Source organism: Pristis pectinata, chromosome 4 (genome assembly GCF_009764475.1).
Source record: "Pristis pectinata isolate sPriPec2 chromosome 4, sPriPec2.1.pri, whole genome shotgun sequence".
Classification (NCBI taxonomy): Eukaryota; Metazoa; Chordata; class Chondrichthyes; order Rhinopristiformes; family Pristidae; genus Pristis; species Pristis pectinata.
In genome coordinates, this window is record NC_067408.1 from 98,195,047 (window position 1) to 98,212,735 (window position 17,689).

The 17,689-nt window shown below is 40.0% G+C and overlaps 1 protein-coding gene across 5 annotated transcripts in view; it reads left to right on the forward strand.

Annotated features, from left to right (window-relative positions):
* LOC127569957 (type 2 lactosamine alpha-2,3-sialyltransferase-like) overlaps positions 1-12,529 on the forward strand; it is a 59,395-nt gene extending 46,866 nt beyond the window's left edge. For all 5 annotated transcript variants that reach the window (XM_052015050.1, XM_052015052.1, XM_052015049.1 and 2 more), the window contains 5 exons: positions 1,153-1,248; positions 2,329-2,515; positions 5,471-5,608; positions 7,470-7,622; positions 10,911-12,529. In XM_052015050.1, the coding sequence (XP_051871010.1) occupies positions 1,153-1,248; positions 2,329-2,515; positions 5,471-5,608; positions 7,470-7,622; positions 10,911-11,000 (664 nt within the window). In that variant the 3' untranslated portion in view covers positions 11,001-12,529. The remainder of the gene's footprint in view (positions 1-1,152; positions 1,249-2,328; positions 2,516-5,470; positions 5,609-7,469; positions 7,623-10,910) is intronic.
* Positions 12,530-17,689: the final 5,160 nt, after the last annotated feature.

A 17,689-nucleotide genomic window follows, 5' to 3' on the forward strand; every position in this document is an offset into this window, starting at 1 on the left:
CAACAAAACCTATCAATCTCATAATTTTGAAAAGAAAAGTTGACTGCATCCATTTATTATAGAAAAAGTATAATGTCACACTTCTTCCACATTTTATTTTCCATCTGCCATATCCATGTGTATTTATTTATCCTGTTTCTGTCCCCCTGAAGCCTCGTGGGGCCTCCTCACAGTTAACACTACCATCTTGCGTTGTATCATCAGCAAACTTGGATGCATTACTTTTGGTCCCCTCGTCCAGGGAAGCTCCAGCCTGAATTTCTGCAGAATTTTGCTAGTCACAATCTCTCATCCCAAAAATGACCCATTTATTCCTATTCTCTTTCTGTCTGTAAACAAATCCCCAATCTGTGTTAATGTTAATTCCAAACCATTGCACTCTAATTTTGTTTAATGATCTCTCTTGTGTGGTGCCTTATCAAAGGCCTTCTGTAAATCCAAATGCACTGCATCAACTAGTTCACTGTTATCTATTCTGCTGGTTACAGCCTTGGTGATCTGAGAAAGATAAATAAAACACCCCCTTTTGAAGAGAGGAATTTTTGACCATTAGTTACAATTAGAATGTGGCTCTTTTCCAAATTTATGGGGGTGAAAACACTTGACATCATTCTTTTGAAGAGAGAGTGATTTCCTTGGATTGAACAAAGAGCCAATGGTTTTAATTTAACAGATTTTTTTTACACAATTCTAATTGCTTCATGAGTACAAGAAAAATGGTTTCTCTCTTGACCATATCCAAGAATGGTAGGATGTGGTGGCAGAGGTTGGAGTTTTTCAGGTTGTAGAAGTTGGAAGGCTCATACTAGTGGGTAGGGTGGGGCTCTTCCTGGCATGATCAGGGGATCAGCCTTGGGATGTCAAAACCGAGCAGCCTAAAGTGAGCAGAAGTTGAGAAGTATCCAGATTGGATAAAGTAGTGGGAAGAGGCTTGGCAATGACCAAAATAGGCTATGGTGGACAGAGATGTTTATCTAGATGCTTGTTTATTGTATTAGGATGCCAAACTCAGTCAAAGTGAAACACAACATTAGCCAAGAGAATTTTTTGAAGTTCCTAGTTTTGCCAACTGATTAGTATTTAGTTATGATTCAGGCTCTGAACAATAAATCAGGAATATAGTTTTTGATGCTTGTTTCCTTTCTTTACTAGCTTATCTTGTCTGCGGTGCATTGTTATTGGCAATGGAGGAGTGCTTCGAAATAGGACCCTGGGGAAAAAAATCAACTCCTATGATGTTGTCATCAGGTACATCTTTTTGGCTCAACTTGTTAGATGAAACAAATTACATGTTTTAATTACCACCACTGAATTTTATTCTAGAGCTTTTGGGAAGATTTCTCATTTTTAAAAAACAGTAAATCATGATGTTAGATGTAATGATATAACTAAATTCCCCAACTCCCAATGCTCCAAAAATAACATGTTTTTCAAGGTATATTTTCCAGTTTTGTTAATCTAATATTCCTGTTATCATTGGGAATGGTGTTCACTTTCAGCATTTCAATTGTTGCCATTTTACTTATGTAAATACATCTGTTTCTCTTCAAAGAGAAGATTTAACCTTCCTCTGTAATCCTGAGAATCATTAATCTTTGCCAGTCTCGATACTGCGATTGCATTGTGTTTTTGATAACATTTTGAGAACTGAGCCTTTGTGTTTTCCACATGAGTGCCTCTTTCATGAACCATGCAAAATTTAATGGAACAGAACATTTTAAAGGCCGCTTGCAAAATGACCACAACTTGCCGTTGTGTCTAAGAATGCCTGAATGCTGTACAAGAGAGATGGAGTGTTGAAGGGAAGATCAAAGGCATGAGGGGGGAAAAAAAAACTTGATGACCAGCTGCAGATAGTTAAATGAAGTGGCTTGAGGTGTGTGTTAGGCAATATTAGTGGATGCATTATTGGAAGTAGTGATTCAGACTCTGAAAAGCATGGAGAGTTCTGGATTTGTTTCTGAAAGGCAGAGAAATCAATCATTGATGAAGTATGTCATGTGACTACACAAAATAGTGATGTGAAAACTAGCACAGTAATAGACAAGATATAGAGCATGAAATTTGCTTTTTGTAGGAAATGAGATTTGAACTAATCTTTAGGATAAAAGGCACACTTCTGAAGGTATGCTCCTCTTATTGTTTGTGCTGACAGTTTTTATTAAAAGCTGTGCATCAACCACGTTATTGATGATTCTCCTTAAAGAAAACATTTTATTTATAGGTCTCGAAAACATGAATTAGTAGCGGCAAGGGGATTCCAGGATGGGGGAAGAGAATTTTCAACAATTAATTTGCCTTATTGCTCCCTTTCTGATTGCTTTTAAGATTAAACAATGGTCCTGTGATTGGATACGAAAATGATGTTGGGAATAAAACAACATTTAGGTTCTGTTACCCAGAATCTATTTTTAATGACCACAGCCAGCATGATGCCAACACAACAATGGTTTTCGTTCCCTTTAAGGCTGTAGATTTGCGATGGTTAAAAGAAGTGCTTTTAAAGAAGAAAGTGGTGAGTTTGCTGAAATTGTCCTTTTTAAAATAACAATATTCATCTTGGATCCAAATGATTGCATCCCTGATCTTTTTTATTTATTCACATGAACTCAGTAGAGGGACCTAGATACCATAATGTGCAGAAAGCTGAATTCTCACACAGTATGATGCCCCTATAAAAATTCTAGCCTCATTGCCATGTGAACTGAGTTTGTTTTTTCCTCCTTGTAAATCCACACTCCCACCCCAAGAGTTCTTGACTCCTTTGTTGATATTGTGAATGGTCCTCCGTTACTTTCCCTATTCCTTTCAGAATCACTAAAATCACCCTATTGTCTCGTTCCAAAATCTGAGCCATGGTGTTGCAAACAGCATTTAAAAAGTGTCTAGTTGAACACTTAAATTGCCAATGCATAGAAGGCTATGGGCCAAGTAATAGGATGGGATTAATATGAATAGGTGCCCACTGGTCGGTGTGGATGTGGTGGGCCAAATGGCTTGTTTTCATGCTGATGACTCTTCAGTGCAAAGCTCTACCTCTACAACCTCCCTTTTCTCTCAGACACTTAATTATGCTGTTGATTCCGAGACCTGTGATCATCTCTCATGGAACAAACCTTTTTTTCTAACTATCACAGCAGTGAAATGGTTCTAATTAAGGCAGCTTTTTTTTGTTTATTGCACTGTGTATCCATATCCTTTTCTCCATCCCTCTAAAGCCTTTTGACACAATTGACCACGTCATCCTTCCACAACATTTCTCCAATGCTCTCCAGCTCAATAGCATTGCCTTCCCATTCTGTTCCTGTATTCCTTGACTTCCTTGTAGTTCAAATGTCTTCAGCCTGTGCCTTAGACATATTCAATAACTCCACCTCCACAGTTCCCTGGAACAGAGAACTCCAAAGCTTCACGATCCTCTGAGACTAGAAATACCTTCTCATCTCTATCCAAAAAGTAAGGTGAGACCCATTCAAACAATGTTGCATTGTTCTAGACACCTACAGAGGGGAAAACATCCTTTCAATATCCACCCTATCAATCCCCTTCAGAATCTTGTATGTTTCAATTGGATCATCTTTTATTCTTTATGTCCAGCTTGCTTAACTTTTCTCCATGCATCAACCCCTTCATCCCAGGAATCAACTAATTACCTTCTCTGCATTGCTTCCTATACAAGTACATCCTCTCTTAAATGTGGACACCAAAACTCTACGCAGTATTCCAGATGTGACCTTGCCAGTTTCCTGTAAAGTTGCATCGACACTTTCCCGCTTGTATACTCCAGACCCCTTCCAACAAAGGTCAACTTTCCATTTCACTTCCTAACTACCTGCTGCAACTGCATGCTAACTTTTAATGTTTTGTGTATTAAGGCCTCTAGATCCCTTTTGCGTCACAAGATTTTGTAGTCCCACATCTATCTATTAACGTTTTCTCATTCTTCATAAGTGGATAACCTCAAATTATACTCCATCTGCCAACTTCTTGCACAAGTTAACCCACCTTTGCATCATTAACAAAATTGGCTACTGTACGCTCTTTCCCTTCATCCAAGTCATTAACATAGATACTAGATATTTGAGACCCCATCACTGATCTCCGTGGCATCCCACTGGTTACTGATTGCCATTCTGAAAATGACCCATTTATGCCAACAATTTACTGTTAGTTAAACCACCCCCAACCCTCCGTTCTCTCATATTGTGCAGTAACCCTTTTATATGGTACCTTGTCAAGTGCCTTCTGGAAATCCCAATACAGTACATCTGTTGGTTCCCCTTTATTCACCTTATTTGTTACATCATCAAAGAACTAGTAAGTTTGTCAAATATGATTTTCTTTCATAAGACCATTAACTCTTTTGATTGTCTCATGATTTTCTAAATATCTGGCTATTACACATCCTTAATAATAGGTTCTAGTATTTTCCCAATGATGATTGTTAGCTGAATTGTCCTACAATTTCCTGCTTTTTATCTCTCACCTTTCCCAAATACTGGAAATGCTTGTGCAGTTTTCCAGTCCTCTGGGATCTCTCCAGAATTTGGGAAATTTCACAGATTGCAACCATGTCCTTTAATACCCTAAGGATGCATTTCTTTGAGGTTGGATTTGCTTCCCTTCTTCATCTACATGCTTCCCCTAGCGATATGGGTCAGATTCTGCTTGTTCACTAAACCATCCCCATCCTACCCTCTCCTCCCACTTCACCTCTCCACACCTCCTGCAACCCATCCCCTGATTGTGATAATATCGATCTTGGAAGATCAGCAATTTTCCCCCAATCAAGTGCTTGGAAGATCATAAATATTAATGTGAGCCTTCACCACAACCTTCATCCCCCTCCCTGATCAGTCTCTGACCAAACCAGACTGGTTGCAGCTGTGGCATACTCGTTGACCCTATGCTGACCTTGTAATCCTCTCCATCACAAATTGTCCACTTGCACATAGGTTGCCTCTGCCCATCGTCTACTACTGAAATGTGCATCCATGACTGTGTCACTTCCAGACTGGGCTATTGTAATACTCTGGTTGGATTTCCAGCATTCATTATGTTAAACTAATTCAAAACTCTGCTGGAAGATTGTGCCCCAGTCCCCTATTACCTCTCTGGCCATTGGCCACTGACCTTTATTGATTACTCACCGAGAATGGTTACAAATGCAGAATTTTGTTGATACTGAACTATAACTCAGCAATTTTTGTAGAAAATATGGAAACTTGTTGACTGTGTGCAGCATTGAGTGACCTGAACCTATTTTTTGAGGTCAGTTGTTGAAAATGTGGTTTGATAGAGAATAAATGAATCTGACTCCTCCTGTGGATATTGCAGAATCTACTGACTACAGAAAGGTTTACCCTGTCACTGCTTAAGTTGAATGTCCTTAAAAGTGGAATGATGATTTAAGATAATTATCATTTTTCAAGCCTGTAAGCTATTTTGTGATTCTTTTTTTTTAAATTAGTCCTTGCGTGGCTTCTGGAAAAAACCACCCATGGAACTTACTTACAAGAATACTCAAATTAGGATACTAAACCCTTCTGTTGTCCAGAAAGCAGCTTTCAAATTACTGAATCTTCCGAAAGTATTTCCAGGGCCAAAGGTAGGCTGATATCTGTACTTTATTTTCCTACCTTATTCCTTTTTCCTATATAAAATCTCAGGGAAGAGCAAGATCAGAATGTTTGTAGTAAATTAATAAAATTGGATATTTTGAAGCATTGCAGAATGTTAGAAGCTAAAATGACTTCAAAAAGTCACCATTTCTGTTGTGTGTAAAGAAAAAATATTACTCGTGAGGTACCAGTTTTGTGCATTTAGTAGTTTCAACATTAGTGGCTTGTCCAAACCCTCTATTGTTTTGAAATGAAGAGGCAAGAAATTCTTCCTCTGTTGCTTTTATTTACATTCTGCTTCATGTGAATATGTTGCAACCTTCCCTTGATAGTTTCTTATATACCCAAGTCTGGAAAATTTCAGATATGAAACCACCTCAAATTTCATCATGGTGTTGTGTGCTCCAATGTACTGCACAAAGCACTTACCAGAAAATTATTATCCATTGTTTATGATCCCAGATGTTCTTCCTGTATAATATTGATTGGTTTGTTTGGATTTGATTGAATGGTGGAAAATAAGGGTGGATGATTATAGTAATTATAACATTGCAAGCTATTTTCCTGACACTGCCTCTTGTAACAGGAATCCCAATTCTACAGTCATGCCAAATAAAATGGCTTCTGTTCCCAGAAAGACTACTTGCCCTCCAGTGTTTCAATGTGTAATTGTATGGCAGCAGACCTCATTTGTTTCCACAGACTTCACTAACTTAGTTAACTGATCTAAAATTCCTGACACTTTATAACTTCCATTTCCCGTGGAATCAACAGTGCAGCACGTCTTAAAGGGCTTCGCTTTAACAAAGGGAGCAACTCTTTATTTTGGATGTGTGTTTAATGAGACGATGAGAGAGCTTCAGTAAAAGCTGTTCCCTTTGGCTACGACACCATGGAAGACTGATTGGGGAAAGGTATCCCCACGGAACCTAACAAGATGCAGAACTTGCCTATTGAAGTCGGTGCCTGGTAGTGTGGCAGGCAATTTCCTATTTTGCTAATGAGACAGAATAAGAAATGTAAGGGAGATTTGCCATTCGAAAGAAATGGGTAGTTGCACTTGCTGTCAGCACACTATTACACCATTAGTGCAGATCATGAGGTGATGGCCTCCACTTTTCACTTCACTAAGTCTCAAACTAGCAAGGCTGCGTCTATGGTATCTTGGCTATTTAAGTGGAAATTACTGCCACTCTCACAACTTAAACTGATATATGCACTACTTCACTGGATAGAACTATTTGAATGTCTCTGACTCATCTTTTCACAATAGGCAGCTCATGGGATACCCTTTTGTATTTTTTTAAAAATTGTTTTGAGTTTTCACCCTGCTCCTCTGCTTTGAAGAGAAGCAGAGGAGTTGCTTTGCTCATGAAAACCATGTCAAATCTGACTGTGCTAACTGCATGAAATCCACAACCTTAAGTATGTTGGTCAATTAATCAGACTTTAAGGACCTCTAAGAGGAAATCGTACTTGCTTTGTTGGTAAGTTCGGTCAATATTAAGTCATTGTATAGAGAGTAACTTTGTTGTTCCGGTGATGATGATCCATACAGAGAATTGGATCAAAATCCATTTCATTCATTCATTGACATTTGAAGTATGGAATATTTTCTGCCTAAAAATTCATCCCCTGTTGGTAGTGTTAAAATTACTGTATTGCAATGGCTGTTCATTCTGCTCTGCTTCTGAAATTTAGATTCATTATCTTACTCAAGTATATGTTTTTAAAAATGACTTGATAAAGCAGATTTATAGTAAGCCTCATGCTCTTCATCAGTTCTGCTAAGATATTTATTTCCTTAAGCCCTTGCAAATATATTTTCATTTTCTTTCTTTCTGACAGCCACCTCAATATCCAACAACTGGGATCATTGCAATATCGATGGCACTTACCATGTGTGATGAAGTTCACATAGCTGGCTTCAAATATGATAATAAGAATCCTAATAGTACTTTGCATTATTATGGCAATGAAACCATGTCAGCCATGAGAAAGGTAGGCCTCTAAATCAAAGCATAGCTTTTGGAAACTTATTAAGCAATAACATTTATGTACAGGATTTTTTTTTATTATGGGAGATAGAATATTTTCTACATCTGTAAAAGCTCCAGAGATCCCAGAGGTTAGCAAACATGGTCAGTAGTAAATTATTGCAGTTAGAAATGGGACCTGGCTATACTTGGGGATTGCTGTGTCCAGGTAAGCATGTTTATAGAATTCCATGTAGCAGTTATACAGAACTTCTTCTAAATTGTATTGATATGCAGAATAATTCTCCAATATTTACTTATTTTCTTTGACGAAAGTCACTTATTGAAAGCAGTTTCATAGCACAACGTAGGAACAAGCTCTTTGGCCCACGATGTCTGCACCAACTATGATGCCAATCAAAACTAATCCCATCTGCCTGCACAAGGTCCATATCCCTGTAGTCGGGAAAATGCTTGAAGCTATCATTAAGGAAGAAATAGTAAGACATCTGGATAGAAGTGGTTCCATCAGGCAGACACAGCACGGATCCAGGAAGGGCAGGTCCTGCCTGACAAACTTACTGGAGTTCTTTGAGGATATAATGAGCACAGTGGATAGAGGGTAACGGGTGGATGTTGTATACTTGGATTTCCAGAAGGTGTTTGATAAGATGCTGCATAAAAGACATCCACAAGATAAGGATGCATGGAGTTGGGGGTAAGGTATAGTATGGATAGAGGATTGATTAACCAATAGAAGGCAGAGAGTTGGGATAAATGGATATTTATCTGGTTGGCAATCAGTGGTGAGTGGGGTGCTGCAGGGGTCAGTGCTAGGCTCACAACTGTTCATGATATACATTAACTACTTGGAAGAGGGGACAGTGTAATGTATCTAAGTTTGCTGATGACACTAAATTGAGTGGAAAAGCAAATTGCGCGGAGGATGCGGAGAATCTGCAGAGAGATATAGATGGGTTAAGCGACTGAGTCTGGCAGATGGAGTACAATGTTGGTAAATGCAAGGTCATCCACTTTGGAAAGAAAAGTAGAAGATCAGATTATTAGTTAAATGGTGCAAGATTGCAGTATGCTGTTGTGCAGAGGGACTTGGGAGTGCTTGTGCATGAATCGCAAAAGGTTGGTTTGCAGGTGCAACAGGTTATCAAGAAGGCAAATGGAATGTTGGCCTTCATTGCTAGAGGGGTTGAATTTAAGAGCAGGGAGGTTTTGCTGCAACTGTACAGGGTACTGGTGAGGCCGCACCTGGAGTACTGCATGCAGTTCTGGTCTCCTTACTTGAGGAGGGATATACTGGCTTTGTAGGTGATGCAGAGGAGGTTTACCAGGTTGATTCTGGAGATGAGGGGGTTAGCCTATGAGGAGAGAGTGAGTCAACTGGGACTAGACTTGCTGAAATTCAGAAGAATGAGAGGGGATCTTATAGAAATGTATGAAAGGGATAGATAATATAGAGGCAGGAAGGTTGTTTCCACTGGTAGGTGAGACTAGAACTAGGGGACATAGCCTCAAGATCCTGGGGAGTAGATTTAGGATGAAGATGAGGAGAAACTACTTTTACCAGAGAGGAGTGAATCTGTGGAATTCTCTGCCCAGGGAAGTAGCAGAGGCTGCCTCATGAAATATATATAAGACACAGATCAATTTTTGCATAGTAGGGAAATTAAGGGTTATGGGGAAAAGGCAGGTAGGTGGAACTGAATCCAGGGCCAGATCAGCCATGATTCTATTGAATGGCAGAGCGGGCTCGATGGGCCAGATGGCCAACTCCTCCTCCTATTTCTTATGTTCATTTCCTTATCATATTCTTCAGAAACATACAAGTATTTTGTATATGTTGAAATGCTATGAAATGTGGGACACAAAAGCAGTCATGGCATTTTCCACTACTAACTTCTGAAAACATTAATGAGATGAAGATAAATTAATTGTTTTTAGTGGTTGAAGAGGGATCAGATCCCATGGAAACAAACATCTACCTGGACCACTGAAATAGAAGCACCACTGTCAAAAGCATCTCCCTTTCAGAACTTGCCATCCTTGGATATTTACAAGAACTTGCACCCACCACCTTCGATTGGAAATGAGAATGCCACAAATGTAACTGAACTGTTGTGATATTCCTTCTCTCCAGTCTTTCTGATGGCTAACAGAAATTACTGATCTCAATGGCAAGTCCATATTTTGTGATTTGCAATGTGACTCTCCACTTGGAGTGAACATTAAATCCCTTGTGTTGCTAATTCATTGGGTGCATGGTGGATCAGCAGTTAATGTGGTCACCTCACAGCTCAAGGATTAGCATTTTAACCCTGATCACCAGTGCAGTCTGTGCAGAGTGTGCATAAGAAGCAACAGCATCACAAGTTTTCAGATTAACAGTAAGCAAGACAAACTTTCATATCGATTTTATTTTCTTTTACTTTCCCTCAGCTGGTTTATAACATGGGATGAAAACTAGGATTGGTGTGGGCTCTTAAAGTCTTGTACATATGTGATTTCTGTCATCTGAACACTCACTATTGATTCATCAGGAGAAGGGTGAACGTGTGGTTTTGCAGTACATCTGGCTCAAAGTAGATGGATTAATTTTAAATTGGAAGGGATTGTGAAAACCCACTCTTTTATATACGATTTAACAAGAGCTTCACATATGTTGATAACATTTTAGTGGGTGGAAAGAGTTTTAGTATGGTGATTGAATAATGCTTGTAATGTCAAAGACATCTTCAAGGGAAGCTTCCAGCAAGGTGGACATTGCCATTTAAGTACTTGAATGAGTGGGGATAATGAGTTGGTGAGTGGTTATCATGTTGTGGAAGGACATGCACTTTTTAACAAGTGCTGGGGTGAAATGGGAAATGTGAATTGGAAATGTAAGTCCACCTGTTCTTGGTCATTTCATTCTCTACAAAAGTTATATTTCAATAAAGATGAGGAGTTATAGCAGTCCTTTTATAAATTGTGAAAGATTTTTAATGTGAGATGCTCTGCCCAAGTGAAAAACTGCAATTCTTTGGTCATACAAGCTTTTCACCATGCGGGGGAGAAAAAGCATTGATCTTGGTCATTAAGAAATATTATTTTCCCCATTTTACTTTTAATTTTTTTAGTTTTAAATCTGCTCTGGCTGTCAAGAAAGAAGTTGAACACCTGATGATTTTAGATCCAAACAAGCAGTTGTACCATATTTGTTTTATAAATGAAGTTGCTCTTCGAGAAACTTATTTGAATTTAGTATGTTGAAATGTCATGTTTTAACATTGTATTAATTGCACTGTTGAATTTGCAGATGCTGTATCATAATGTTACTGCTGAACAAAAACTTTTGAATGAGTTGAAATCATCCAATAGAATTTTTGATTTGATTGGAAATTTTTGAAAAGAAGTTTGACATTGATCTTTACAAAACCACTATGGAACCAATATTGGTGGACCACAACCTCTCATGTTGTCTTGAGCTTCCTTCACCTGTACTGGGAACACACTGCACTGATTTTTGGACCACAAAAATTTTGGCACAGAAGACTGGAACAATGCCATGTGGAAAAGTGGGAGCTGCAGATTCTCTGAGGTATTGAAGCTGCACTCCAGCACTCGGCAACAAACGATGTAAGAAGGTTTATTTGCTGACAAGAATTGTCATGGTTGAAACAGGATTTTTACTATTAAAACCACTTTTTAAAAAGATTTGGTTCATCATGATATTGCCTTTGTTTCTGTAAATGAAAGAAAAATGTTTTTTTGTGATTGCTGATTATGTCAAGTTGGTTAGTGGTATAATGAAAGTGAATTTGCACAGGACAGATGCACTATTTATTTCTTTTATTATTCCAAGCAAAATTCTTGAGCATTGTACCTCAGTGATGATTCTGACAGCTAACTTGAAGAGTAATAAATTAATGTCAAATTAATTTTATAAAAGATTTTTAATTGGGATAAAATGATGAAACTATTTCAAATAAAAATATTTGAAATTCCCTGAAGGGAAATTATCTTTTGACAATTTACATTTAAACTTTACAAGGCTGAGGGATACATAATGTTCATTCAAGTTTCTCTTTGCTGTTGCAAGCTGCATATGAGTTGTTTTTTTTTCATTCTTGGCATAGTTCTGTAACTTGTTTATCAAGATGGCTGTAAATACACTGAATTTTTGTAGCCTGGCTTGCTAATTATTTCCAGCAATTTCTGTCTTTAAATTGGAAACGTTAATCCACTTGTCCATTTCATTCTGTACAAAAGGCATGTTTCAACAAAGATGGAGAGTTGTGCAGAATTTATACACAGTGTAAGCTACATGGGGCATACAGTGTCATGGGCATACAGTGTCATACGCATACCCAAAACTGGAGTCCTGAAATAGAAATTCTATTCCAAGCTCTCTCATTGGAGAATGTAACCAGGTGGATAGAAGAAAAGATTCAAGGACATGCTCAAAATTCTTGAGGATCTCTGGCTCATGACTACTTGAAGTGGAGACAGAGCATCCAGGATGATAAAGAACCACAAGGCCATACTAACAAAAGCATGCAGATTCCCTATTTACTCATATAACTGCTCTATGAGCCACCACAGGCCCTAATTGCTTGATTCTGCAGTTCCTTCATGAGCAGTTTCAAAACCCACAAAATACAAATATTCAACTTCATGTGACGTGTAAAACAATATTGAATAATTATGTCCCCTTTTATTAGTTTCCTCTTCAATCAAGCCATATCTTCATGCATTATGTTGTATGGTTTCTTGACAACCTGTCAAACTGGCCACTTCCTCTGCAGTTTGAGAATAAAGTTTTCACTTTAGAAAATGAAAATCTCCCACCACTGTGATCTATGTCGGTTACATTGTGAGATACTCTTTACAATCTGCTAATTAAGAAATGAATCCAAGCCATGCTACACCAGTGAAATAAAGCTGCAACATTATTGAAAATGTGATACAACGGCAGTTTGATTTCAGAAGTGAGTTTTAAAAAGTTAACCAATGAAAACTGGAAAAATTGCCTATAAATCTTACTAATACGTAAATCTTAATTTGACAGATTAGCATTTTCATGGCTTCATTCATGATCTTGCATTCCCATGTGTTTCACAATTAAATATTTTTGAATTCCTAGCATTATTGTAATATAGGAGAATTCAGTAGTCAATCCCCACACAGTAGGGCCCCACAAGTAGCTGTGAGACAAGTGGTTTAAAAATCTACACTGGGTTAAAATGACTATTGGCCTGGACACTAGGGGAAAAACCTCCCTGATCTTCAAATGGTGAAATGGGTTCCTTTAATGTCACTAAGATGGGTGCAGTTAAACAGCACATTTGAAAGAGAGCACCTCCCTTAATATCATCTACTGCATTCGGTGCTCCAAGTGTGGCCTCCTCGACATTGGTGAGACCAAACACAGACTAGGTGACTGTTTTGCAGAGCACCTGCGCTCTGTCCGTAACCATGACCTGCATCTTCCCATTGCCAGTCACTTCAACTCCCCCTCCCACACTATCACTGATATGACAGTCCTTGGCCTCCTCCACCACCAGGAGAGTTCCAGGTGCAGGCTGGAGGAACAGCACCTCATTTTCCTAACAGCATGAATGTTGAATTCTCCCACTTTAGGTAATCCCCACCACCCTTCCCCACAAACCCCTCCACCACGCTTCTTCCCTTTGCTAGCCTCTTTTCTTCCTCTCCCCTTTTAGCAATTTCCCCCGGTGGATCTGCTCTCCCCTCCTCCCCCGCACCTGCCTATCACTATCTCCTACCTACATCTACCTATCACTACCCTGTGACCACCCCACCTCCCCTCTTTTGTCCACCTATCACTGCTTTGTCTTTCCCTCCTATATATTGGGCTTCCCTTTTTCCTATCTTCAGTCCTGAAGAAGGGTCCTGACCTGAAACATTGACCGCCTGCTTTTCTCTATGGACACTGTCTGGCCTGCTGAGTTCCTCCAGCATCATAGTGTTTTTCATCTAGATTCCAGCATCTGCAGTCCTTTGTTTCTCAAGCACCTTTTTAAATGTGCAGCTTCCTCTCAAAGTTGTGCTATGGTGCTGATCTACGTTTTGCTGTCAGGTCTATTCATAACCTGCAGCTCAGGTGCTGCCATTTAGCCTGACAGTTGTGATTTGCTGTAAGGTTTCCCATAAAACCTTCGTGTCCTTTTACTACTTGCAAGGTCATTTCACCTCTTTGAAGCATTACTGTGTCGTCCAGCTCATGTTATCTTGTGTTCTTGTATTTATAACATCAGAGAAAGGGATCTGTTGGATTCATGCCAGCTCCTGGGTAAGCAATCTCATTAGTCTTATTTTTTTCCTCTCAATTTCTAATAATAGAATTCCTCTCCATTAACTGTACTAATGCACCTTATTTGCGTTGTTGTTAAATTGGTCTTCTGCTGCTTAATCAGTAACAGATTGTTCATAATTTTTCATTACCTAACTATAAATTAGTGAATGCATCAACTTTATTGATGCATTCATTGCACCCTGGTGTATATGACAATAAACTGATCTGAATCTAAATATACATAGGTTTATCTGAGGAGGGAAAAATGTAGTTAAGTATTGGCAAACTGTTCTCCAGCCTGGCATTTTGCCACAGGTAGCATTTTGGCATTTTGTTTGTTATTGATGAAAACCAACCTGTCCCCCTGTGAAAATAAGGTTAGTGGCAAATTGTTTCAATGACTGAGTGTTAGAGCTAACGATGGAAATGGCCATTATTGTGAAGCTTTGTAACTTACCTTCATAATGGATAGGAAGGATTTCTGGTTTAAAGTTATAAAATTCTAACCAAGTCCTATGTGTGAAAGTACTGTGCATTAATTGCACTGCTCAGATGTCCCTCCCTGCCATCAATTTTCATCTATGTTTAAAGCTGTGGAATTTCATCTCTATACCTCTCCATCTCTTTACTTCTTCAACATGCTTTTCAAGCCCACTTCTTTGACCAAGTGTTTGATCATCAACCCTAATACATGGTTCATTTTGCTCTTTGGCCTGAGAAATTTGGTGAATTTTATCTACTTAAGGTATTTTTAAAGAGGATAAAAAAGGAATTTGATTGCATTGAGCTGATAAAATAATGAATTGTTGAAAAAACAATGGGACTGTCCTGGGCACCAATACTTCTGTCAGACTGATAGTGTTTCTATGCAAAAGTACTTAAGTCTAATACCGATGTGTGCATAAACCAGTGGCAGTGACTCCTGCTATGCTCCCCATGCATGGATTCCCCACAATATTGAATGGGGCAGTGTGAATGTGCTGGGAAATCTGCTTGCTGAGGCTGAACCAGATTGTCAAAAATACAATTACCTCATCAAAGTCAATGGAAAGAAACAACTAATGGGCAAAACAGTAAGTTGACATCTTCTGTTTGATGTAATCCAGTCATCTTAAATGCATTTAATTGTTATTACTTCTTATGTGAATCTTTTGTATTTTTCATAAGTATCTTTAATAATTTTTTAATGGTCCGTGGGTGTTTTTGAATGTGAATGAGATGGCTTTGACAGCTGCCAAGCCGAGGGATGTGGTCTTTGTGCAGGTCAAGACTACTCCATGAGTGCAGCTGGTTCCTCAAGTTGAATGAGACATTATGCTTGTTCTGCTGTGCTGAGCCCTACCCTTGTACTGGGAGCCAGCCTCCCAAAGAAGAGAGGCTGGGACTGCGCTGGAAGAAATGGTCTGTGTGTTTGCTTGTGAGTATCACCTTGCAGAGTCGGGAGTTAGAGCGAGATTTGGAGCAGAAGCTTTGAAAAGAGGTGAGTGTGTGTGTGTGTTTCACCTTGCAAGAGTCTAAATGAGGCACATTTGCAAATTGTTACCAGTTGATTGGCTGATTAACAGCAGCAAATAAAAGGAAGGTAAAATAAGCAGAGTGGCCATTTTGGGAGCAGCCATTATGAGTGGGCCAGTGTTAGAGTGAGGGTCTGAGGCTTTGGCAAGAAGAGGCGAAGGTAAGTCTCTGGTAAGTTTCGTTCTTTGATTATTGCTTTAGTGCCAGGCTGCAGCAGTTAGAATGGCTCCGGTGTCAGTGGTGTGTTCATCTCGAGACATGGGAGTTCTGGGAGACCTCCAGTCTCCCTGATAACTTCAGCTACACGAGCTGCTTCCAGCTGCAGCTCCTTATAGACCGTGTTAGGGAACTGGAGCTGCAGCTGGATGACCTTCAGCTCATACGGGAGAATGAGGAGTTCATAGATAATAGCTACAGGGAGGCAGGTAACTGGGTGTCTGTCAGGAGAAGGAAGGAGAATAGGCAGGTAGTGCAGAGTACCCCCATGGCCGTTCCCCTGAATAATAGGTATACAGCTTTGGATACTCTCTGGGGCGAGGGGAACCTACCAGGGGAAAGTCGCAGTGACCAGGTCTCTAGTACTGAGCCTGGTCATGTGGCGCAGAAGGGAAGGGGGTAGAAGAGGAGAGCAGTAGTGATAGGGGATTCAATAGTAAGGGGGGCTGACAGGAGATTCTGTGGATGTGAAAGAGACTCCCAGATGATATGTTGCCTCCCGGGTGCCAGGCTCAGGAACGTCTCGTATTGGGTCCACAGCATTCTGAAGGGGGAGGGTGAACAGCCAGAGGTCGTGGTACATATTGGTACCAATGACATGGGTAGGAAAAGAGATGAGGTCCTGAAGAGGGAATATAGGGAGCTAGGTAGAAAGCTGAAAAGCAGGACCTCAAGGGTAGTGATCTCTGGATTGCTGCCTATGCCACGTGCCAGTGAGGGCAAGAATAGGATGATTTGGCAGATGAATGCATGGCTGAGGAGTTGGGGCAGGGTTTCAGATTTGTTGGTCATTGGGATCCCTTCTGGGGAAGGTATGACCCTGAACTGGAGGGGGAACAATATTCTTGCGGGCAGGTCTGCAAGAACTGTTGGGGAGGGTTTAAACTAGTTTGGCAGGGGGATGGGAACCCAAGTGATAGGTCAGAGGTTGGTGCATTTAGTGTACAAGTAGATGCAGCTTGTAGAAAGACTGTGAAGAAGGATAGACATTTGAAAGAGCAAAATTGCAGTCAGTTGGATGGGCTGAAGTGTGTCTAATATGAGAAGTATTAGGAACAAGGGTGATGAAGCTAGAGCATGGGTAACTACATGGAACTATGATGTTGTGGCCATTACAGAGACTTGACTGTCACAAGGGCAGGAATGGCTGCTAGATGTATTCCAGGGTTTAGATGTTTCAAAAGGGACAGGGACTGAAGTAAAAGAGGTGGTGGAGTGACTTTGCTGATCAGGGACAGTATCACAGCTGTAGAAAAGGATGTCCTGGAAGGATTATCGACTGAGTCAATGCACTTTGTACTAACTCAATGTAACTGCATTGTGTAATGAATTGACCTGTACAATCGGTTTGTAAGACAAGCTTTTCACTGTACCTCGGTATAAGTGACAATAATAAACCAATACCAATGAGTCAGTGTGGGTGGAAGTCAGAAACAGGAAGGGAGTAATCACTCTATTGGGAGTATTCTACAGACCCACTTCTCTTTTCCCCCCCCCCCCCCCCCCCCAATAGCAGCAGAGACACTGAGGAGCAGATCAGAAGGCAGATTTTGGAGAGGTGCAAAACTAAAAGGGTTGTTGTCATGGGTGATTTCAACTTCCCTAATATTGATTGGCACCTCCTTAGTGTAACAGGGATGGATGGGGCAGAGTTAGTTAGGTGTGCCCAGGAAGGATTCCTGACACAGTATGTGGACGGGCCAACTAGAGAAGAGGCCATAGTGGACCTAGTACTAGGCAATGAGCCTGATCAGGTTTCAGATCTCTTGATGGGAGAGTATTTTGGGGGTCAGTGACCATAACTCCTTGACCTTTACCATAGCCTTGGAGAGGGATAGGAGCAGATGATATGGGAAAGTATTTAATTGGGGGAGGGGAAATTATGATGCTATTAGGCAGGAACTTGGAAGTGTAAATTGGGAACAGATGTTCTTGGAAGTGCACAACAGAAACATGGAGGTGGTTTAGGCGGTATTTGCATGGGGTTCTGGATAGGTTTGTCCCATTGAGGCAGGGTAAGGATGGCAGAGTGACGGAACCATGGTTGA